Genomic DNA, 25,958 nt, shown 5'->3' with positions numbered 1-25,958 from the left:
CTATGGAAGAGAAGAATGAGGGGGGATTTGATAGCTGCTTTCAACTACCTGAAAGGGGGTTCCAAAGAGGATGGCTCTAGACTGTTCTCAGTGTTAGCAGATGACAGAACAAGGACTAATGGTCTCAAGTTGCAGTGGGGGAGATTTAGGTTGGATATTAGGAAAAACTTTTTCACTAGGAGGGTGGTGAAACACTGGAATGCGTTACCTAGGGAGGTGGTGGAATCTCCTTCCTTAGAAGTTTTTAAGGTCAGGCTTGACAAAGCCCTGGCTGGGATGATTTAATTGGGGATCGGCCCTGCTTGGAGCAGGGGGTTGGACTAGATCTCCTGAGGTCCCTTCCAACCCTGATATTCTATGATTCTATGAAATATTTGTTAATAATGGGAAAAGTAAATTCTTGTCACTATCCCCTCTAGTCAAAGACCAACACCATTTTGCCAAACTTTTAACAAAAATCACTTTCAAGCAGAGACCAATTATAGAAAGTTTCAGCCCAACAAGTGAAAGTTTCAGAAAGTCACAAGTGTCCAAAAACATGAGGATTAGCATGGTAATTTATGAAGTATTAACTATAAAAGTTGCCTCTGTTCTAACACATATACAATATTGCAGCCTTATTATACTTTACATATAACTGGAAAGGAGGCTACAATGGAATAGCAAAGCACCTCACAGTAAAAGTAAATCTGTGTTCTTGGATATAATGTGACATACCTGTGCTATGAGGTACTTCAGCTGGAGTGTTGGCTGGAGCATGTGCACCAGGTGGGATATGTATGCCAGTATAATTACTAGTTGGCACATTTGCATCGTATGTAGATGATGATGGCCGAGATACTTGGGTAGGTAGAGCAGATGAACTAGCGTCTTCACTTTCAGCATCTGTTAAGATACAGAAAAGGGCTCTATTAATTCTTATTTTGTGCAAACATATAAACTACCATTTATTTCTGCAACAATAATCCGCCTTGACTTCCCTATCGGATAACATCTTATAAAGTTATAAAATGAATGGTTTAACAACAACAAAAAAAATCAAATAACGCTCTATAGAAGTACAAGTGCATCATGGGATAAGTTCTGGGAGCTCACATGCTTAATGTATAGAGCTGTAGACAGATGTTTGAAAGAGAATGCATGTCATCACTGGGCTGAATATGTACAACCTTGTGGTTTTATTTTTCTGAATCCTTAAGTTTTAGCATATAAATTATACAGAATTAAAAACAGTTTGACAAAGAGTACAAACAGTGTGTAATAATGAATATATTTGAATGAACACACTACATTGTATAAGGCACTCTCTTTTATATGGCATGTATATTCGCGAGGAAAATGTTAAGAAGATTAAAATGAGAAATGAAAAGAAAGCAAAGAGAAAAAAACAAGAGAAAATTTGCGAAGGAAGTAACATTAAAGAGGGCTTATGAGACATTTGGTCAGCTGATCCATGGCCCTGCCTGCAGAACTTCCTGCATTAGCATATGAATGGCTGGCCTATTTAGTGCAAAGCTAATAGTTACCTCTTTAAAAATATCCTGGCTTCTAATTGGCATATAACCTTAAAGATCCAATCTAGAAGCTAAGTATGGCCAGACCTGCACCAAGCATAATTTATCCTACCTGTGCCATTTTATTAAGAAGTTGTTTCTGTTCCTAGATTTCTAGTGGTGCTCAAGCCAACAAAGCTCTGTTTCATTTATTGGAGGTGTGCATCTGCATGATTAGAAAGGTCAGCAGGAACAAGCACAGTTCTGGGAATAGTGTTTGTTAACTGCTGGTGCATCAAAGACAGCGGAAAGAACATAAGAGCATAGAGTTGTATTTAGATCGTGTAAAATGTGGTTATTTTAAAATTCTTTACGAAGTGCATTCTGGTCTCCAGCTATAGAAGATCTGATCAAGTATGTAAATATTAGTGTCTAGTAATGAAAATTGGAGAGTCAACTGATGGAAGTGAGATTTTGCCCCACTTAAGGCTTTTGAAATAAACAGAGAAAGGGTATAATATGAGTTACATGTAGGACAGCTAACTTTACTAAAAAGAGTACACAAATACCACTTTCTATTTCCTTTCACAATATCCTTTACTACTACAGAAAACTAAAGGTAGAATAGCTGAAATTGACAATATCTGTATGAGCGTATTACTAGATTTAGACTAAGATATCACTACTTTAAAAGTATAAAACTCTAAAAATACATTCCATGGAAAAACCTCTTTTTTTTTTTTTAAAGTTATCTGCCTTCTCAACTCCCTATCAAAATTTGTATATGTATATTTTTCTGAGGTGAGCATCATATGTATGGGATTTAAATGTGTGCATCAAGAAGAAAAGCTATCCCATGAAGTTCTTTTCTAGTCTGATTTTAAATATAGTTACAATAAAAATGATTTTTCTGGTAATTTTGTAACTAAGTTAGTCCTAGTAGTCTTTCACTGCCACCTTCAAATACAGTTGAAAACATAAGAAGGAATAAAACACCATATGCCTGATGGCTGTGTTTGTCAATAAGTCTAATACTGTCATTATACTTTGTGACTTGTATAAGTTTATTCATAAATGCATTATTTTACACTTAAGCCATCACTGTTGCATTCACTATATTGCCGGTGTTTAAACATATAAAAATGCATTTTTATGAGAAAGCTATAAACAAAGTGGCTAGTATTGTTTCCAAAATGTAACAGAAAAGCACAGAACATCTTAAAATTCTTCTACCTTCTAAAAATTATTTTTTCTCATCTGCATCTTGTAATTCATTGCTACAGATGTCTGACCTCTACAACAAACTTAAGGTAGATTTTTTGCAGGCAAACACAATCCTAAAGATGCAGAGATTTTCCTTTATTCTATATTTCTTGCTAGTTCACCACCACTGCAGTGCAATCTGGCTAACATTCACAGGAGCAAAGGTAAGGTGTGTTAAAACAGGTAGAAAAAGACTAGGCATAGCACAAATAAAAAACTTTGATTATAGGTTTAGCCTTGGGAAGGGTAAAACATTCTCACCTGGATGGAGCCATCTAGGTAACTTCTCTCCTCCAATGATGGCCCAGCCATTGTTATCTTAAATCCCTTGAAGGTAGGTACCTATGAGGCTGTCTTATCCTGTCACTACATTACCTTTCCTGCTTGGCCTCTCAACAACCCCTTTAAAGCCTCCTTTGATTTAACTCTACGCATTCAGGCAGGCAGCAATACACAACTGAATAAGGAAACAGATATTCATAAGAAATAACAGACATATTCCCAGTTTGTCATACTCCCATAAACTTCAACTGCAACTCTAAGTGTCAACACTTCTACAATTCAGGCATTAGGGACTCAGGCTGAACACCCAGAAAAAGAGGACACAGCATCACACAGGAATTCTGTGGCAGAGACAGGGCTAGAATCCAGTTCTGCTAAGCATCATTCAACATCCTTAATGATGACAATCTGTTCTCTTCCTTTAATCTCCTACTCATCCCAATCCCATTCTCACTGCCTAACCAGTCCCAGTCTCTCCTCCGCTCCCAGCTCCCCCACTCAACCAGTGCCACATCTGATCTGTCTCTTTCCCACGCCCAGCCTCCAGTCATCCCCCCACAGATCATGTCACCTATCTCCTCCCAGCTCCAAGTCTCATTACCAAGTTAATCCTAGTCCCCCCCGCCTCCCGTATCCCTGCCCCGCCAGGGCTTGCTGTCCTAATCTACTCCAGCCTACTCCAGTCATATAAGGAAGTTTCCGTCTATGTGGTGCCTTGGACCAGCAGGGGGTCACAGAGTTCAGGAAAACAGGCTTGCTGATCTCCGTTCCAGTTCCTGGCCCAGCCCAGAACTGCAATCAGAGGGGAAAATCCTACTTTGCCTCAGGCTGGAGCATGCTCATTGTGCACAGAATCTTCAGGGAATTTAGCTGCAAAGGTCTAGCAAGTCTCCAAGCACGTATGAATTGTGATTTTTTTTTTTTTTTTTAACAAGGCTTGTAACTTGGCCAAATTTGGGCAGTTTTGGCAGTCCCAATCCAAAACATGGGGCACTACAGCTTTTCAAAGAAAGGTCACCAGAATTTTTTTAACACAGACAAAATAATGTATTTTTCCCTAACCTTGTTCTCAGAAATAGCTGAACCATTTTGGCTGAAATTATCCTGACCAATTCAGCATGAGAAGGACAAGTAGCATTGAAAATTTCAACCAAATAGTTAAAGTTTTGCAAAGACCTGGTTTATACTACAGATTTAGGTTGATGCAAGGGAGCTTATGTCGACTTAATTATGTCAGTGTACACACTACAGCCTTGCTCTAATATAAGTGCCGTACTATACCACCATATCTCCATGTCCATGAGAGGCATAGGGCTTACATCAGTGTAGTTAGGGCAATGCAGCATCCGTGTAGACACTACAGGTTACTTACATTGGTTGTTGGCTGTCATTCTTCTGTCAATTTCATGACTCCATGCTGGAGCCATGAAATTGACAGGAAGGCTGCTCACAGCTTACGCTGTCACCCTGGGATGGGTGGGGTGCTCCAGTTAGTGTCCCTGGGCTCACTGCTCTCAGCCAGGCTGCTGCCCAAGCTCCCTGCTCTCACCCCTGGCTCCAGCTCCCACCCAAGCTGTCATCTGGGTTGCCTGATGGGCTCCCAGCTCCCTCCCACCCTGCTGCCCAGGATCCCAACTTGGATGGAGCAGACAGCCTGGGCTCTCAGTCCCCCACACTGCCCCTTTTAAGTCGGTGGAAGTGCTCCTGGTGAGGATGTGCACCACCAACAGAAGGAGGGCAGTGTGGACATGAACCATTGCAGTAATTACTGTGGTGGCTGTAAGTTGCGCCAGTACAGGTCACTTACGTTTGTAGTGTGTACATGCCCAAATTACAAGCAACTGAAACCAGGGTCTTAAAATGGGAAAATTTGGGCAAACATAATAATAGGTAGTCTCCAATAAGATACATATATATACAAAGCATCCCAGAAAGAGGGATATTCATTTATTGGGGCATGTGCAAATATTCAATTTGTATACGGAAAATTAAGCACAGTTTCATGCATGTTCACTACTGAAAAATTAGTCTCCATATGCACACAGCCTACATACAGTAAGCAGAGCAATTCCAGGTGTCCCACCCCTCTCCAATACACACTTTCTAAAATTGAAAACTCGTAATGCAATGAGCTAAACTCATCTTGTGCTCTTAAACAAAGCCATCTTTTTATAAAATGAACTTCTTTTATTAGATGCACAAGCTCAATCAAATTAATCACCAGAACATGAAAAGTATTCTTTCCTTTCTGCAATGTCATATGTTTAAATTTTTACCTGTCCAAAATGAAGGAAGCAAAAAATTACAGTGCTTTATAATCTATATAGATGAGACTTTCAGGGACATTGTAGAGTGGTTCCACTCCCAGTCTGACAGCCTCTGTGCTGTTGAGGAAGATGAAAGTCTCAGGCTTGGACAACAAGCTGAGGCAGAGGGAAATGAGCCCATCCTTGGGACCCTCCTTACAGATGATGTGACGGTACACTCTTGCACTTAGGTACCCCTCCAAGTTATTAGGAAGAGACAAATAATAGTAATGGGGGATTTGATTATTAGAAATACAGATAGTTGGTTTTGTGATGACCAGGAGAACTGTATGGTGAATTTCCTGCACGTGTGAAGATTATGGACCTCTCAAGATATCTAGATAAATTTATGTGTAGTGCTGGGGAGGAGCCAGTGGTTGTGGTTCATGTAGGTACCAATGACACAGGGAGAGATAGGAGAGAGGTCCTGGAGGTCAAATTTAGACTGCTAGGTAATTGATTGCTATCATGGAGATTCTGGACTGTATTCTTTCAAATACTTCCAGTTCCATGAGCAGGGCTAGTTAGATAGGCAGAACTGCAGGGTCTCAATGCATGGATGAGACAATGGAGTTGAAAGGAAGGATTTAAGTTTACTAGGAACTGGGGAACCTTTGAGGAAAGGAGGAGCCTATACAGGAAGGGCTCTACCTAAACCAAAACAGAACTATACTGCTGGCATATAAAATTAAAAAGGTGGTAGAAGAGTTTTTAAACTAAGGGCTGGGTGTGTGTGTGGAGGAGCACAATTTTATAAGTGCTTGTATACAAATGCTAGAACTCTAAGTACTATGATGGGTGAACTTGAGTGCCTGGTATTAAATGAAGATATTGATATAGCCGGCATGACAGGAACTTGGCAGAACAAAGAAAATTAATGGGACACATTAATATGAGGGTACAAAATATATAGGAATGAGAGTAAGTCGCTCTAGTGAGTGAGTGGCACTATATGTGAAAGAAAGCAGAGTCACATATAGCAAAAATGTTAAATGAATCAACAGTACCACATAATCTCTGTGAATTGAAATTCCATGCTTAAATAATAAGGGTATAGCAGAAGGAATATACTACCAACCTCCTGACTAGCTGATGGTGATTGTGAAATGCTCAGGGAGATTAGAGAGGCTCCAAAAACAGAAAACCCAGTATTAATGGGGGATTTCAACTATTCCCATATTGGCTGGATACATGTCACCTCAGGCTGGAATGCAGAGATAACATTTCTAGACACAATTAACGACTGCTTCTTGGAACAAATAGTCCTAGCACCCAAACAAGGAGAGGCAATTCTTGATTTAGTCCTAAGTGGTGCACAGGATCTGGTCCGAGAGGTGAATATAGCTGAACAGCCCAATCACAGCAACCATAATGGAATTAAAGTTAACATCCTTGTAGGGGGGAAAATACTGCATAAATCCACCACAGTAGCATTTAATTTCAAAAAGGGGAACTACACAAAAATGAGGAAGCTAGTTAAATGGAAATTAAAAGGAACAGGCACAAGAGTCAAACGCCTGCAAACTGCCTGGAAACTTTTTTTAAAAATACCATAATAGAGGCTCAAACTATATGTATACCCCCCCCCCCCCAATAAATAAAACAAACAAACAAACAAATAAAACAAAACACAGTAAGAGGGCCAAAAAAATGCCACCATGGCTAACCAAACTAGCAAAAGGCATCATTTAAAAAATGGAAGTCAAATCCTCTGGCAAGTCAAGTGTAAAAGTATAATTAGGCAGGCAAAAAAAGAATTCAAAGAGCGACTAGCAAAAGACACAAACACACAGAGAAATTTTGTTTAAGTACATCAGAAGCAGGAAGACTGTCAAAACACTCAGTGAGGCAACTATACGATAAAGGTGCTAAAAGAGCACTCAAGGAAGATAAGCTGTTGAAAAGATGCTAAAGGAATTCTTTGCACTGGTCTTCACCACAGAGGATATGAGGGAGATTCCCAAACCTGAGCCGTTCTTTTTAGGTGACAAATCTGAGGAACTGTTCCAGATTGAAGTGTCACCAGAGGAGGTTTTGGAACAAATTGATAAATTAAACAGTAATAAATCACCAGGATCAGATGCTATTCACCCAAGAGTTCTGAAGAAACTCAAATATGAAATTGGAAAACTACTAACTGTGGTATGTAATCTATCATTTAAATCAGCCTCAGTACCAGATGACTGGATGACACCTAATGTTATACCGATTTTTTAAAAAGGCTCCAGAGCCAATCCTGGCATTTACAGGCCAGTAAGTCTAACAGCAGTACCAGGCAAATTGGTTGAAACTTTAGTAAACAACAGAATTGTCAGATATAAAGATAAACATGATACGTTTTACAAGAGTCAACATGGCTTTTGTCAAGGGACATCATGCCTCACCAATCTATTAGAATATTTTGTGGATTTGAACAAGCATGTGGACAAAGGGGATCCAGTGGATATAGTGTACTTGGACTTTCAGAAAGTCTTTCATAAGGTCCCTCACCAAAGGCTCTTTAGCAAAGTAAGCAGTCATGGGATAAGCGAGAAGGTCCTCTCATAGGTCAGTAACTGGTTAAAAGATCAGAAAAAAAAAGTCAGAATAAATGGTCAATTTTCACAGTAGAGAGAGGTAAATAGCAGGATCCCCCAAGGTTCTGTATTAAAACCAGAGCTGTTCAACACATTCTTAAACAATCTAGAAAAGGTGATTAACAGTGAGGTGGTAAAATTTGTAGATGATACAATATTATTCAAGAAAGTTAAATCCAAAGTTGACTGCAAAGAATTACAAAGGGATATCATAAAACTGGTGGACTAAGCAACAAAATAGCAGATGTAATTCAATGCTGGTAAGTGCAAAATAGTGCACATTGGAACACACAATCCCAACTATCCAAACAAAATGATGGGGTTAAATTAGCTGTTACCATGCAAAAAAGATCTTAGTCATTGTGAATAGTTCTCTGAAAACATCTGTTCAATGTGCAGCGGTTGTCAAAAAAGACCTAACAGAATGTTAGGAACCATTAGGAAAGGGATATATAAGAAGACAGATAATATAATGCCATTTATATAAATCTATGGTATGCCCTCACCTTGAATACTGCGTGCAGTTCTTGGTTGCCCCAGTCAAAAAAAGATACATTAGAATTGGAAAAAGTAGAGAAAGGCAACAAGAATGATTAGGGGTATGAAAGAGCTTCCATCTGAGGACAGATTAAGAAGACTGGGATTGTTCACCTTAGAAAAGAGATAGCTAAGCAGGGAACTGATAGAAATTAACTGGCAGCAGGTTTAAAACAAACATTAGGAAGTATTTCTTCACACCACGCATAGTCAACCTGTGGAACCCATTGCCATGATATGTTGTGAAGGCCAAAAGTATAACTGGGTTAAAAAAAAAAACTTAGATAAATTTATGGAGGATAGGTTCATCAATGGCCATTACTCAAGATGGTCAGCGATGCAATCCCATACTCTAGGTATCCCTAAACCTCTGACTGCCAGATGCTGCAACTGGATGACTGGCTGAATCACTCAAGAATTGCCCTGTTCTGTTCATTTCTTCTGCAGCATCTGGCCACTGGGCTAGATGGACCATTGGTCTGACTCAATATGGCCTTTTTATGTAATCTTTAGTTGTAATATTACTGCACAGGATTGAAAAGTAGTTGATACAAGAGATAAACAGTTATTTTTAAGATGCTGGATCAGAATTTTTCATTCAAGAACTGTTTTAAGTATGGGATCTGAACACAAATCTGAAATGCAAATCTTTTACAGTAAATCAATGCTAGTAAAATTAGACCATCTGTTCCTCAAAATACACCAATTACAATCTAAGTTTAAAACATTTGTAACATGGCTAAGAATGTTTAAAAACTATGTAATAAAACAATTGCAGTCTCTTCACACTTCAATTTTATAGTTTTCTTTTTAACAACTGGCAATTCAAAAGGTAAATATTAGGACTTCTGTAGTTTTACAAAAACCTTGTTTAAAGCTATTTAATATTTATATTTCTAATTCTGTTGTCAATCTATATAGCCAAACCATATATTTACAGTTCTAGAGCCCATGTGAATGAAACACTATCATTCTATATTTGCCTTCTTTAACAGTCACATTTTTATTGCCACATAGTGTTTAAACTACTTTTACACAGAGTGACAGCAACAATTCCATAGATATTTCATCTTGGCAAATATAAACAGATAACTTTCTGCTTTGAAGATAGTGATCGGTATTTAAAGCAGATCATAAAAGTAACAAATCTGGAACATTACCGTAATCATTCTGACACACAATACCAACAAGTTTTAATTAAAATATCATATGGAATACAGCTTAGAATATCATACTGAATATTGGCATAGAAACCATATTTTTGAGGTGTTAGGAACTTCAGACTAGAACTTTAAAGACTGTCTCCTCTTTCCAACTGATCCTGGAGTAATTTCAGCTTCCAAATCATCTCATTTTCTTACCCTGGTGTACCATTTCACACCAATTTACTGCAAACTATGATTCTAAAAACATTTAGAACACATACTTTCCTCAAATCAGGTAAGAAGGGTGCTCCAGTACCTCCCCTTCTGGAAAGTTAAAGTTAATTGCTTCTACAAATTTCTCCTTATTCTTATGAGGACTGAAAAGGCTCCTTGGAACTCTCTAATATTAATGTCAGTAGTTCATGTATTTTACCATCTTTATACTTTGTCCATTTAGGATTTTTTTAATTTATAAATATACAGCTTATAACTATGTTTTTCTTGACTGCAATAAAAGTTTAGTAGCTGACCCAAGGGTACTCCTGAGTGATCTTCATGTGTACTCTATGAGTCGTATTCTAACCACATTAATAAATCAAGTGTGCCATTTTAAGTTTCCATGGTCTTGTAGGATACTGACAAAAGCCTCCACTAAATCCAAGAGCAGAATTACATAGAGAACGCCTATGTTACTGTATAAACATCTCCAAGACTTACAGTATGGTTTTCAAGAATCACAGGGAGCACAACACTTATGGAAAATATGGTAATTTGTCAAGCTGGAGATGGCTAGTTTCAGTCTATTTAAACATGCACTTTTTCATTCGCAAGAAGAGGCAGAAAGTGAGCAAGCCGAAAGGAATGGGGAAAGTCCAGCAGTATGTTTAAACAATGCTGCTTTTCTTTCTGGGATGAACAAAGCAAGAATTATGACAAGTTCTTTTTCCAGAATATTCTACTGAAAAATCTATTTGCACATGATCTTTGGCTCTACAATGCTCAAAATGTTATGGCATGTATGCCACATCTGGTACAATGTTAATAATCCCCTGAAAAAAAGTATTTTGTCATTTTATTGCCCATACATAAAAATAGAATATGGCATTAATGCCTAAAAGAGTAATGCCTTACCTTACCGAACAAAATAAAACTTGTCAAACAAAAAATATAGCCTCTTGATTATGAAAAATACATATTGCAGGCTCACTTTGAATAGCAATGCTTTCATTTTTATATCACCACCAAAAATACTGTCCCCATTAGTTTACTTTCACTTATAACCCTGGCAATGGGAGTTGCAATTTTCATTTTTTCCTACAGCCCCTGGTAATGATACAGAGTGAAAAGTAGTGGTTTTAGCATAGTAGTAAGAGTGAAAAACTACTGAATTCTAATCTCCCCTCTGACTGGTTCTGTGGCCTTGGGCAAGTCCCTTATCTTTGCTTGTTTCCCAGTCTGTAAAATGAGGAGGCATAATACAACTTACACTCCTCATTCTAAGGATCAGTTAATATTTGTACAACGTTTTGAAGACTAGAAGTGGTATCTAAGTTTTAATAGTAGTAGTAGTACTACACTTTTTGCTTAGCGTTTATACAATTTTACAAGAATCAAACAAGTTCTGTGGGCGATCACTAGTTATGAATTTGAATAATAAAAACAAAGTATTTAATTTACAGACTTCTATATTTGCAGATTTATAATATATTGATAATAAAAACTAACTCATTTCACATTAGCTCTTTTAACAACATTTTTCAGTTAACTAAGTGCATGTCAAACTGGGGTAGGTTGCCACATCTGCACTCGGAGTTTGCATTGGTACAACTACATGAGCATAGCTGTACCAGTGGCTAAAAAGCTCAGTTTGAGACAACGCCTAATTCTACAGAACTACGTAAAAATATAGTTTCAATTTAATATAGCATTATTCTTGACTGTTTAAAGTTGTACATCGTAGCAACTGGCTGCTGTGCTCCAGCTCAGAGGCAACTGTATTTCAGTGGTTGAGTGTACTGATTTCAGTATTTGTAAAGCGCTTTGGGTTTCTTTGGTAGGAAAAAATATACTACTATGAAACATTTATAATAATTAGGATAAACTAATAATCTGGTAAACACACTGAAATATGATTTAATATCAATTCACAAATATCTATGAATTTCATTTACATGTGTTCTAAGGAGTATAGTTCTATGGTATAAAACTTATAATTTGCAACTACAGTCCTTTAGGTGGCCCTATTCATGTCTACTTTTAAAAGTATAAAGGCTAAGTACACTGCATAGTAAAGTAAAACTAGGTCACAATCATTTTAGAGAGTAGTTTGAAAATAACTAATACAAACAGAGATCTCTTGTATGGCTATCAGACAAAAGGGGGACAGTAAATATAGGTAGTTAAACAGAGAAAGAATGTATGAGCAGTAATGCTGTTTTTTTTTTTTTTAAACTAGAAAGCCTGCAAACACCATAAATAGTGCCAAGTAAGATGTAAACTCCAAAAGATTAAAAAAAATGGATAGCCAGAGGTATCAGTCTAAAAAATGCAATAGGACATCTGCTGATTACTACATGTATCACTCATCCCATTTTCCTTGTACAACTCTGGAACACATGTATTTTTGGAAGAGATATAAGCTCTCATGTTTCAGGGCATAAGCCAATCTGTTATTCAAGAGAGCTTGGAAAAAATGTTCCCTGAGAGCAGATTATTCTATGACCACTACTACAGCATTTCTTGCACCTCTCTCTGAAGCATCTAGTACTGTGGGCAATAGGAAACCTGCCTAAACAAACCACTGATCTCATCCGATATGGCAGTTCTTATGTTCCTATTTTCTGTTTTTCTCCATGGCATCAGCTAGTTGCCACTACCTCAAGCAGCATAATGTATTTGAAGGACCAATAGTCTGATCTCTTCTCAAACTGGAAGTCATGCCCATCCTTCCTTTTCTTTGATTAGATGGGTAGGGGCTCTCCAAAAGCATGAGATCATGTTTCAGAAAGGTTGAAAACCAGATCCATAATAGTATATGTCTATCTCCTAATGTTTAACACATTTTAAATTAAATTGAAGAACAGAAGTCTAGAGATAATATTTTTAGAATCACTTTTCATAAAAGAACGATATTGTCTATGGCAGAGCCAGGTATAGAGCCCATAACCTTAGTACACATCCTGTACCAACAGATTCAGAACTTTACATTGCTACTTGACTACCTTCCAGCTGCAGATCTGCCTTACAGTCAAAGAGGGTATGTGATAAAGGGGATTAATTTACCAGGCCTTTTGCTTCTGAAAACTATTAAATTCCATCTTGAGACATTTATGAAATTAGTTTCATTATCCTTATTTAGTTTCTAGCTGACACTTATCCAAAATCACAACATTCCATATGCAAGCAAGATTTTTTTAGTGTTGCCAGTCAAGAGAAAAGTCCAATGAAAATCAGAAAGATGTCTGGCACAGAAAAGAACAACAGAAAATTATTGTGAAACATTCACCTAAGCAGAAAGTGATGATAATAAGTTCCCTTTGGAGAAACATATATAACAATATTCACCTTAATTCACTAGCCCATCCAACCTGTTAATGTTACTTTATTTGAAATAGCAATGTACATACCATAATCTTCCTCGTCCATTCCAATAGGTCCAGGTTGAGGAGTCTCTCCATTCTTTAGACAGTTATGAATATATGCTGCCTTCCATCTGGCATATTTTCTGTGTTGAACATTCTGGGGGAGGTAAAAAAAAGTGTCAAAATGTACTCTAACTTTTGTGACTTCACAGATTAAGAAAATACACTGGTCTTCAACCTTCTATTTTAAGCAGGATTTAGATTTTCCACTCCTCCTCAGGACGAAAAAAAAAGTTACAGTAATCTTCTCTGCAATTAGCTGATACCACTATAAACAACTATTCAGGTAAGTAAATCAGGGAACTAATAAAGACAAGGTCTTAAATGGGATCTCAGCCAGAGGTGAAAATGTGGGAGGTCTTCAATTAATGTAACACGTCAAGATAAGGGGTAAAACGGACACCCTAGTCATCTAGTATATTGAACTGTTCTATGAGTACTAAAAATTGATAGGTGTTTTGTAACTGTCCACACAGAGCAGAAATAAATTTTACACTTTGATAATTTCAGAAGACCATCTGATTAAGATTTCATCTCTCTACTAAATCCAAATAATTCATCTCTAACCAATAATATTGGAATTTTTATAAGATATAAAATTCCAAATAGAGCTTTAAAATCGTGTCTGTATAAAAGAGGTTATAGTTTCATCTATACGTTCTGGTGACATTAGAAAGACACTGTAAAGTTTACCGTAGCATCTTATAATGGAGCTAAAATCAACAGGTGGAACAGCAGCTTTGTTATACCTAGTTGATTATCTTTTCTAATCTCTGTACATAAGAACACATGACAAAATTAGTGAATTGTATGTTAGAAGGTCAATGGCAAAATACCTTCAATAACCAGAGAAATAAGAGTACCAGGTGTTTAACAAATACTAATATCTTCAAAAAGAGTTTAAAATAACTCTTCTCAAGAGAGTCTGTAGGTAGTTTTGGCAAACTGGTATTTTTTTGAAGCTGGATGACTGCTGAGCAATGAAAGTGACAAGTGAAAGTTCGTACTCAGCTGCTGGCAGGCTTTCCAATTCCATCTTCATAAAAACAGTTTGGAATTGAGAAAATAAGGTAAGGAAAATTTAGAATGTCAATATTTTAAAATCCTCCCCTTATTTTTGGCCACCTTCTGTTTCTGGGAAACAGGAACCATCAGAAAAACCTCTCATCAAGGGCCTTTACAGATTCCTGTTTTTCCCCAAAATGAACGTTGGAGTGATTAAGGTAATTTAAGGGTTTTACTGACTTCAACCATTGCAAAAATGGGATCATAATGACCTACAGAAAGAAGACACTGAGCACTCTCACTTGTCACTTTTACAGATAAGTAACTGAATTGTACATATGGCCAAAACAAACTAGAGGAGCCAAAAAAACCTGGCAAATTCAAACCTAGTGCAAAAGGGTACAATTTCACAGAATTAAGTGGAGGTTTGAACTGGTGTAAGAGGTTTATTTATATTTCAGGCAAATTTTAGAACTGAGTATAATATAATAAAATGAAAAATATCTGGGCTATTTCATTTCCCCTTGGATGGATGCAATAGATTTTTTTTAATTACAAAAAAAGGATGTCCAATTTACCAGAGAAGTCTTGGTGGGTTAGGAAAGAAGATTGTTATAGACAGTGACTTAAGGTGGGTGGAACTGCCCAATCGCAGATTTGGTCAGATGTAAGATTACCTATTTTATCGGATTGGACTCTGTGTGTGTGTGCGCGCGTGTGTGCACGCACGCAGGAGGAGTGCGGAGATTACTGGAGTAACTCTGCAAATCCAATCAATCAAAATTAGGTTTAGCAACATCCTTTTCATTTTGCTCTAGGATTCATCCTAGCTTTGGAGCATGCGTTCCACTGAAGACCACATCATATTGACAAGATGTTGCTGGTCAGTATATCTGTAGACAATCATGGGGCTATAAATGTCTGGGGAAGACAAGTAATCTGGCACAAAGCAGACTGCACACATCTTTTAATCTATGTCTTATGGTCCTTCCTGAGGTTTTCATTCATGATTCTGGGAATGTGATAAATAGAGATCCAAAGCTATATTTTATTAAATTCAAAGCACTATCAGTTGTGAATCAGTCAGACATCAGTGACATAAAATTAGATGATGCTTTTCATATTTTAGCTGGTCTTTGTCTAGCTGCATGCTTGGATGGGTCAGGTGAAAGCGGTGGCCCTAGTTTTTGCAGCTAGTCTGACCTGCAGGAAATGCCCTATTCTGAAGATGGACTTATTTAAAAATGTATGCAGTGTTGTTGTATCCATGTCGGTCCCAGATATTAGAGAGACAAGGTGGGTGAGGTAATATCTTTTACTGGACCAACTTCTGTTGGTGAGACACAAGCTTTTGAGTTTACACAGGACTCTTCTTCAGGTCTGGGAAAGGTAGGCTTGGTCTCCTTACTTAGTATAACTACGTCACTCAAGGGCGTGAAAAATCCACACCCCTGACTGATCCATAACTCCTTGTGCAGAGAGTGCCATGTCAGTGGGAGAGCTTCTCCTGCTGACATGGCTACTACCTCTCATGGAGGTGGAGTTATTTTCAGCTTAGATCATCTTCACCAGACGCTACAGGTGCAGCTGCCCCGATGTAAATTTGTAACGTACACCTGTCCATACTAAGTGTCACAGCTAAATACAAGATTGAAAAGATAGTTTAGCACAAGTAGTTAGCCCATATTTTAAGGAATCATTCAAGGTAAAGTGGACCATTAACACCCTTACAGTCATAGGACAAAAAGGGGGGGCGGGGGGCGGAGGTTAGTGAGTTGCAGATTGTTGTAATAAGCCATAAATCCAGGGTCTTTATTAAGACCATGATTATTAATGTCTAGCAAAGTTATGAACTTAACTCCCACACTCATCTTTTGAAAGTGTTGTGCAGGTTTTCTTTGAATATGAGGACTGAAAGGTCAGATACAGGAGTGACTGCTTTTTGTGAAAAACATTCACCCATAGGTGATAGTGTTTTTTTCATTTATCATTTTTCTGTGTGAGTTCATTTGAGAGCATCATGATTGTCTTGTTTCACCCACATAGTTGTTATTGGGGCATTTAGTGCACTGGACGAGATATACCACATGTTGTGACAGGCATGCGTGGGACCCATGGATTTTGAAAGGTGCATTGTGAGGGGTATCGATCATTGTAGCACGGGAGATATGTCTTCAGGTTTTGCATCTGTTGTTCCGGCAGGGTCTGGTGCTTCTTTGAGTTCATTTATTCTGGTCTGTGGGGAGCCTGCTTCCGACGATGAGCTTGGAGAGGCTGCGGGTTTGTTTGAAGCCCATAAGTGGGGGTTCAGGAAAGGTTTTTCAAGATGGGGTCCCCATCGAGTATGGGTTTTGTAGTTTGATGATACTCCGTATGGGTTCCAGTGTGGAGGGGTAGGTGACAACTAGGGGTGTGTGGTCTGAAGGGGTTCTATTTCTGTACTGAAGCAAGTTCTCTAGGGGTATTTGGGTGGCCCATTCCATGATGCAATCTACTTCTCTGGTGGAGTGTCCTTCTTTGGTGAAGGTAGTTTTGAGTGTGTTAAGATGCATATCCTGGATTTTCTTCTTGAAGCATATTCTGTGGTACATGAATGCCTGGCTGTAGATAACAAATGTCTTGATGTGTTTGGAAATGGTTATTGGATCTATGAAGATAGGTGTGGTGATCCAGGGGTTTCTTGTATATAGTCTCTAGGGTTCCATTGTTGAAGCTAATTGTGGTGTCCAGGAAGTTGATGCTAGTGTGCCAGTGTTCCAGAGAGAGCTTAATGGTTGTTGAAGTTGTGGTGGATATCTATGAGGGCGTTTAAGTCATCTGTTATTTAAGAATGTTCACTTGGTATGAATCTCCAAAGATAAAATTCAAATAGAAATTCATGGTGATGTATGGGATGCTTCTTTCTATTAATCTTTCCTGTCTATGTAAATTTACAAAGGAAATTCTTTTGAAGTTAACTTTGGTCATACCTGAGAGGTCCCTGAGTTTCCTTTATCTGTCCACAACCTTTGATTTTACTGAGTATGAAGATTTTTTACAAAATGTTTACAAAACCTTGATTGGAGTGAATGCTATACCTTGAGTAATTTAATTCCATTTTAGCTGAGAAACCAAGGTTGCTGTTTTGGATAATGAACCTTTTCCTTGCAAGAATTTTCCTGGTTGAGTGGTGGGGTTCTATTTTTCACACTCCCCATTCAAAATGTAGGAGAAGCTGTTTGGGGTGATAGCAAAACATTTTTGGCTAAAACACGGTCTGCATGGGAAAGTTGTATTTATTTAACTAAACTGGTTTAGAAATAGTAGAGACCGCATCATTACAATTCAGTTAAAAAGAAGAAAACAACTGTGTCCCAACTGCATACTTACAGCATCTTTGGCCTTATCTGCACACACAAGTTGTACCAATTTAAGTAAATCTATTTCTTAGAAACCTGAAGAGAAAGATCTTGACAGATAGTAATTCTGACAGTAATTAATTTTGTATCTCTTTTCTGCACCCTCTCCAATTTTTCAATAGCCTTTTAAAATGTGGACTCCAAAAACTGTATGCAATATTCCAGTATCAGTCTCAACAGTGCCATAAGCAGATGTACAATCACATCCTTACTTCTACTCACACTCCCTGTTTATACATCCACGGATCTCAGTCATCCTTTTTACCATAGCATCGCACTGGGAGCTCATGTTCATTTGCCTGTCCACTACGACCTCTAAATACTTTTCAGAATCACTTATTTCCAGGATATAGTCACCCATTCTGTAGGTATGGCCTGCATCCTTTGTTCCTAGATGTACAACTTTGCATTCAGCTATACAAAAAACCCACATTTTCTTTGATTGAGCCCAGCAATCCAGATCATTCTGTATGACCGCCCATCCTAATTATTAGTTACTGCTCCACTAACCTTTGTCTCATCTGCAAATTTTATCAGCAGTGATTTTATATTTACTTGCAGCTCACTGACAGAAAAGTTGAATAGAATTGGGCCTAGTACGGATCCCTGTGAACCCCACTGGAAACACCCCCTTTTGGTGATGATTTCCTATTGACAATTAATTTGAGATATGTCAGCCAGCCAGTTCTTAATCCATTTAATGAGTCTTCTATTGCAGTGGTTCTCAATCGGGTACATGTACCCAGTGGTGTAGCTAGGTGGAGCGAACAGGGGGAGCGGACATAAAGAAAGGTGCCACCCGCTTGTACTCACCGGGCAGCGCTCCAGGTCCTTGGCAGCACTGAAGGCCTCTGCCGCCAAAAAGCTGCCGAGGACCCAGAGCGAGTGAAGGCCCCCCCCCGCCTCTGAAGTGCTGGACCCGCCGCCGAAAACCTGGAGCGCTGCTAGGTGAGTAAAAATTAAAAAGGCGCCACTTGTGCTTAGTGGGGGAGCAGCAGCTCCCCCCCAAGCTATGCTACTGCATGTACCCCTGGGATACGCAGAGGTCTTCCATGGGGTACGTGACAGGGTGTACCAACCAAGCAGTGGGCTGCCAGGGGCGGACCAATCATAGTGGGCCCAGGTGGCCACGCCCCCTTTCCCCTACTGCACATGCTCCAGGTGGAGAAGACCGATAAAAGGAGGCAGGCCAGCTCAACTGGGGGAAGTGAGGGGGGCAGTGGGGGAAGGATGTACCCTGCCAGTTCCTGCAACGCTCTTGATGGTAGAGCCCAAAGACCCGGACTATGCTCCAGGTGACTTGCCGACGGGAGAGACTGCCAGGGAAGCCAAGCCACTGCCTGCTGAGGAGGCTGCTCCCTGCTCTATGTCCCAGCCCAGAGGGAAGTAAGGCCTACAGACTGTTTGTTTGTTTTGCCCCACTCAGGAGCCATAGACTGTTTGTGTGCTTTGCCCCAGCTAGGAGGCTGCAGGGCAACAGACTGCTTGTTTGTTTTCCCGCCTAGGGACCCACAGACTATTTAGCTAAGTGACCCCGGCCGGGGGCCGGGACCCACTTGACTGAAATCACCTGCTTAACGGGAAATCCCAATGACTGTGTGACTCCGTGTACCAACCCTGCACTGGGCCACCAGGGGCGCCCCAAATTGACACGCAGGGCCCCTGTCACAGGGTACATCAACTCATCTAAATATTTGCCTAGTTTTACAACAGCTACGTAAAAAGCACTAGTAGAGGCAGTAGAAACTAAAATTTCACACAGACTATGAAATGTTTATACTACTCTATATAATATACACTGAAAAGTAAGTACAATATTTATATTCCAATTAACTTATTTTATAATTATGTGGTACAAATGAGAAAGTAAGCAATTTTTCAATAATAGTGTGCTATGACACTTTTGTGGGTTTATGTGTGGTTTTATAAGCAAGTAGTTTTTAAGTGAGGTGAAACTTGGGGTACACAAAACAAATCAGACTCCTGAAAGAACATAAGAATGGCCCTACTGGGTCAGACCAAAGGTCATCTAGCTCAGTATCCTGTCTTCTGACAGTGGCCAGTGCCAGTTGCCCCAGAGAGAATGAACAGAACAGGTAATCATCAAGTGATCAATCCGCTGTCCTATTCCCAGCTTGTAGCAAACAGAGGCTAGGGACACCATTCCTGCCCATCCTGGCTAATAGCCTCCATGAGACCTATCCTCCATGAATTTATCTAGTTCTTTTTTGAACTATTGTGGTCTTGGCTTTCACAAGATCCTCTGGCAAGGAGTTCCACAGATTGCGTTGTGTGAAGATGTGCGTTGTGTGAAAAAATACTTCATTTTATTTGTTTTAAACCTGCTGCCTATTAATTTCATTTGGTGACCCCTAGCTCTTGTGTTATGAGAAGTAGTAAACAACACTTCCTTATCTACTTTCTCTGTACCAGTCATGATTTTATAGACCTCAATCATATCTCCCCTTAGCGGTCTCTTTTCCAAGCTGAAAAGTCCCAGTCTTATTAATCTCTCTCATACGGAAGCCATTCCATTACCCCTAATAATTTTTGTCCTACCTTCTGGAATTTCCCTAGTTTTCCAAAATTTATTAAACATTGACATCAATGGCCACAGATCTCTCAGCCAATCCTTTTAGGACTGTTGCATGCAAGTTATCCAGGACTGTTGACTTAAAAATATTTATCCCTAGTAGAGGTCTAATATCCTCAGTTACAAATGGACAGGAAAGGATTTCATTACCCTCATATGATATGAGTTCATCATCCCACTTCTTTCCAAACACAGAACAGTATTTATTGAACACTTCTGCTTTTTCTATATCATTAACAACAATTTTATGTATTTCCATCTAATAATGGGCCTATGCCATTGCTAGGATTTCTTTTGTTCTTAATATATTGAACTTCTTCTATTGTCCTTAACCCTTCCAGACATGGATTTTTTTCCCCTGACTTTAGCTTCCTTCATCAGTTTTCTGCACTACATAACTTCTCATTTATGTTGACTGCTATCTATTTCCCCCCATTTTCCATTTGTTATCACTGCCTTTTTATTTCGCCACTGAACCAGGTTGGGGTTCTTTTGGAGTTCTCCACATGAACTGTATCTTCGGATCTGAGAGTAGCAGCCTTATAAACCAAACAGACTGCTAGATAGAAAGAATGCAAAATTCTCAATCCAGTTGGGCCCTAATATTTTGTTTAGGGGAAAAAAAACCTTACTAGTCTACTATCTGCTTTATGTGAGCATGAAAGGGCAAAATTATGTCTTATACTAGGAGGACCTGGATACTGGCTCCACCATTGTTTCTTTTTCTGTGCCATCCAACTATGAAAAGTGCAGTTGTTCCTCTTTTCAATACTTAGAATGCTCTGCTCACTATAGCTGCAGCTCTGGGATGCCCTATTGCCATTTAAGTTGCCCCATTTTCCAGTTAATCCTCTTCCCATACTGCTTTATACTCATCCATCTAGTACACATTATCTCATTTTCCCATGGGGATGTGAAAGGATGGAGGGACTGTTTAGGTTTGTACTGAACAGAGCTTTGAGTGTCCAGCAGGAACCTAACTGGAGGCACTGAAGGAGCAGATATTGGTGTTCCTCATTGCCTAGAAGGGTAGTCCTCTTTATTGGAGCATATATGTCTGTTGTGGGAGGAGCTGTCAGTCTCAAAACACAGAATATACATTTGGTACTTTCCCCTGATCATCTCTTCTACTTTGTGGTTGGTTAGGATTACCTGGGGGAACAGGGTAGCAACGATCCTGCAAGCTACGGCTGATTTCTGGCTACTGTGTATCCTGATGGATCTGCTGCTGAAGAAATGTGGAATTGCTTGTTGGTCACTCTGATGCTTGCCTGTTAGCTTTTTTTCCCCTTTAGTGGTCTGTTTCTGTGGGGGTGGAAATGTTGAGCCACAGGAGAATCACTGGAGCAGTTACTCCATTTCCTTGACTGAGCTGTTGTGTTGGTAATGGGAGTTTATAGCAGAAGAACCATTATCACTAAGCTCCCCCTGCAGCCCTTCTGCTGGAGGCGAGAAAGATGAGATGCTCATAACTGAGAGTTAGGGATAATTCTGGCATGAGACTTCTCTGGAAGGAGGGGGTCTTGGCAGCATAGGCTCTTTTTCCTCTTCTTACCAAATCTGGAATATGAGAGGAGAGAAGTCTGCTTGGCTGCTTTCCCCTATAGTCAGACTGACAACTGAAGTCACTGGAAGGGCTGGAGTGACACTTGCGCTCTCGCTCCAGCCCCTGAGCAGATGAAACTATGTAACCTGAGTCCTCTGGGAGACTTGGGTGTAGGGGATGGGCTGGAGGACAATTGGAAATGTGAATTTATGGGGCAAGAGGGGCATGTTTGCAGCCCGCCAGAGCAGTTACCTTGCATCTGGGTGCTTCTGCTTTCCAGCTTCCTCTGAGTGCTGGGATTCTTCAGATTCTGATACCTCTATTCCTCCTCCTCTTTCCTGTGCTGGGGGCACACATATAAAACCCAGGCTTGAAGCCCTCAAAGTGCCTGGCTGCATAGGATACTGATCATGTGAGCAACTAGGGTCCAGAATCCTTGTTGGAGTCAGTCATGTTGGCTGCCAGCTAAGGATGTACAGTTTACATTGGCTCAAGAGCCCAAAGATAGTCCCTCATATGATTCTTTAGAAAGTGTGTCTTTGGCCTTTTTTATGCCTCAGAGACCTTTTCTATCTATTCTTCTATATGCAGTGTTGTAGTTGTGTTGGTCCCAGGATAATAGAGAGACAAGGTGTCTGAGGTAATATCTTTTATTGGACTGACTTCTGTTGGTGAGACACAAGCTTTTGAGTTTACACAAAGCCCTTCTTCAGGCCACAAGCTTGTAAGGACAACTGAATTTTCCGCTTGATGGAAACATTCAGAGTCTGAAAGATAGGTTAGACCTTACATCTTGGGATGCGACATAAAAAGATGTAATTATTGATTTACCTCTGCTACTGAGGGGACCAATGTTCCAAGCACCTGGATTATAGAAGGTTAAAAACTGCACTTTGAAGAGTGTTGGTTAGTTCTGATTAGATGCAGGTCAGTAAACTTAGAATCCAGGTTCTTGTGGGAAAGCACCTTTGTCTACCAAGTTCTTTAAGCGACCCATTCAGTTTTCATTGCTGTCAATGGACATTCTTCCATGGGTTAAGTGAAGCTAAATCCCTTCTCCTAACTAGCTTAACTGAGCTAAAATCTGGGGGCAGGAGAGAACAACTGACCACTATGAGCTATCTTTGAGAAAGATCACAGCAAGCATCATTTTACTCTGAACCCTCTAGTCATATGTTTGCCAATTTCCATTTGGATAGGTTCTATCCCATCCCCATTCAGAACTGTTGGCATTAGTTTTTCCACAAATGCTACTAAGACCATATATCCTTCTGCTGCTGGGACACCAAGTGCTTTAATATTTCAGCATCTTGTTTTGATCTTCCAGGTATTTTAAACTGCCTTTGACTAGATGCGAAATCTGCCTGTGCTGGTCCGCAATGGCTTTCTTTTTATCTTACTGTCCAAAGATTTCAACCTTTTTGTCACATTTTTCCATCAAGTCTCTAATTCAGCTAATTCTGCAGAAATCCCTTGAGTTATTTTCTAGAAAGGAAATAGAAGAACATGAAACATCTTGATTAGACTTTATCTGTTCCAGTCTAAAGCTCCTGCTGCAAGAGTAAGCAGGAGCAGGTGACTGTACTACTGGCAGACACCCTCACTTTAAAGTAGTCCTGGTGATTGTTCCCATTTTTACCAGGCATTCTGTCATCCCATTCAGCCAGGTCTGAAATCTTTGTCTGAATAAGAAATCTGCTGAAAAAAGTGGCTATAACCAAGTCTACTTTAGTTACTCGCTATTTTTAGTTTAGAATTGTTTTTCTAGAAACTAGTTCTGGTGGTGCTCAACATGCTTATAAAGTGACAATTCGTGACATTAGCAGTACGTTTGTGAACTGAACTTTGGTACTTGCTGATATCAAACATCATTTTTTAAAAGGTATCTATTATTTGTTGCACCAAAAAATATATATTTTACTTTAAACTTTATATAGTGCAACCTCAATTACTGGGGTGAGAAGCGCTTTTCTTTAAATGGGAGAGGAGGAAGAGGAGTTAGACTTTCCCATTTTCCCTCCCCAGTTCCCCTGGTGACCCTCCCTCTAGCTGGTGCAATATTTCATCCCCACGTAAATGTAACGTATGTTCATTACTAACTGAAACACTTGTACAGGTATAAAATTTCTATGCGTAAAGGATAATAATACACACAGCCTGTATATTACACTTATGGAGGAAATACTGGATGTGATTCCCTCTAGATCTTGTGATCACAAGAGCGAAGCTGTAGACGGCAATAAAACCCATCTACACTGACATTCACAATTAACAGCTAATATACTGAGAGCCAAACGGTAGAACAAAGCTTTAACAGACTAAAACCATGTCTTTGTGTCATAGCTGGAAAGAAGCAATCAATGATATACTGTATACCTGTGTAACTTACCTCTTCAGTGAGCTCCCCAAATACAGACAAAACATCTATCAGGAGACTTGCAGTATAAAAGGACTTTATCATGTTTCTACAAGAAACAAACATCGTGCGAACTTTAGTTTCTTATGCTGAATATCATTAGTATCAGGTTTTAAAAGATAAGCATTTTTAGGCCTAAAAATCTCTAAAAGTAGATTTGTCAATTCATAACTTAGTTGTAACAATTTTTCATTGAAGTCAGGTGCACATTCATTTTTTTTTCAACCAGTTTAATCTAATCAACGATAGTCCTACATAAGTATTATTTTAATAATAAAGTCTTAAAACAATAACACAGACAAACTGAATAAGGAACTATTTGACATGTAGTACTATAGCAATATTAAGAATTTTGCTTATTACTGGTGATCTTAAAAAATGAGTTAAGGAAATACTATAAATTTAAAAATTATATGATGTAACCCCTCCACTCAAAATTTCTTATCTTTGCTACTAACACCACATTATTAAAAGGAAAAGAATTTAAAAATCTCATTTACTTATCACTATTTGAGCTTTGATGTTTCTTTCAGATTGGACAATGAAAAATAATTAAATCAGTTTCACTTTTGTTTATAGTCAGAGTCACTAACCTTAACTTTGTCATAACACTGTATTATCAAACACCACAGAGAAATATTTATTTGTTTAAAAAACAATTGTCACTGACATTTAAAATAAATGAAGGTAGTTTAAAAAACTTTTTCCACAATATTTGGATCTAGGAGTAAATTTAAATTGATAATGCCCCTTCAACTAGAAGACAAAATACAGATTTTTCAAAACTGATCTGGAGTTTTGCTCTGTAGATGCCAATTCATAAGACATTCTAATGTATTTTCATAAAAATAATTAGCCATTTTTATTCTTCTCTAGTAATACCATAAATCAAACCACAATATTGTGACCTTAGCGATGTGTCATCATAGATATATTAGTAGTACAGCAGTAGAAATACTTTTGCCATGTTTGATGATGATGATGATTCAATATTGGCCTCAGGAGTCTCTCTTCTTAGGTCAACATAAGGCTGTTTTCAAAATGAGTGCATAATTTGCCAATAAAATAAGGCATTATATACTGAAAGCCATTCAGAGATGCTAGCCATTTTATAATGGTAGCTTTAAGGGGTAGTGATGAATGGGTTTAAAAAAAAAATTGCGAAGAGCAGATGACAACCCAATGTTTTTCCATAAATCAGGAAAGAAGGACAGAGTTTGGATATTTGAGTTTCTGGACTCTAGATTTATTACTTAGGTTAGGTAATGAAGACAAAAAATACTTTCAGCCATTTGCTTTCATTCTTCACTTACTTGTGAAATCGCCCAGCTCTATCTTCATTGTCTGCATATAGAAACATTTTCAAAGCATAATTCTCCACATGGGCACAGCCAACTATTTCCTGAGTAATAGCTTCATTATCTCCCAGCTGCTTTTTCATCTGAAGCAAGTTAAAAATACATATCTGGTTACTGACTAGCTCTCAGCAATTGAATTTCAAGGACATAGGATCAATTTGCTAATTCAAAACAATCCAGATGCAATTAAACACAGAGACATGATTAATAACTTTATTTCAGTTTCTTATAATATGACAGAGCACAGCCTTTTGGGGAGAAAATATTATGAACTAATAACTCTAAACGGTGTGTATTATGATAGAAGCATTCTTCAGTGGTCTTTAGAAATATTGAAAGAAATAAGCACACATGTTGCTGTGAAGGAATATCTAGAGTACATCATTTTTTCCACTATCT

General features: G+C 38.8%; 1 protein-coding gene across 4 annotated transcripts in view; it reads right to left on the bottom strand.

Annotated features, from left to right (window-relative positions):
* The window catches only part of VTA1 (vesicle trafficking 1), an 82,876-nt gene that overhangs the window by 27,949 nt on the left and 28,969 nt on the right, over nucleotides 1–25,958 (bottom strand). For all 4 annotated transcript variants that reach the window (XM_037894898.2, XM_037894899.2, XM_037894900.2 and 1 more), the window contains 4 exons: nucleotides 25,515–25,642; nucleotides 24,175–24,250; nucleotides 13,229–13,340; nucleotides 718–885 (listed from right to left, as the gene is read on the bottom strand). In XM_037894898.2, coding sequence (XP_037750826.1) covers nucleotides 718–885; nucleotides 13,229–13,340; nucleotides 24,175–24,250; nucleotides 25,515–25,642 — 484 coding nt within the window. The remainder of the gene's footprint in view (nucleotides 1–717; nucleotides 886–13,228; nucleotides 13,341–24,174; nucleotides 24,251–25,514; nucleotides 25,643–25,958) is intronic.

Source organism: Chelonia mydas, chromosome 3 (genome assembly GCF_015237465.2).
Source record: "Chelonia mydas isolate rCheMyd1 chromosome 3, rCheMyd1.pri.v2, whole genome shotgun sequence".
In the NCBI taxonomy this organism is placed as follows: domain Eukaryota; kingdom Metazoa; phylum Chordata; order Testudines; family Cheloniidae; genus Chelonia; species Chelonia mydas.
Note: the sequence above shows the minus strand (reverse complement) of the source record. Positions and strands in the feature narration are given on the sequence as shown.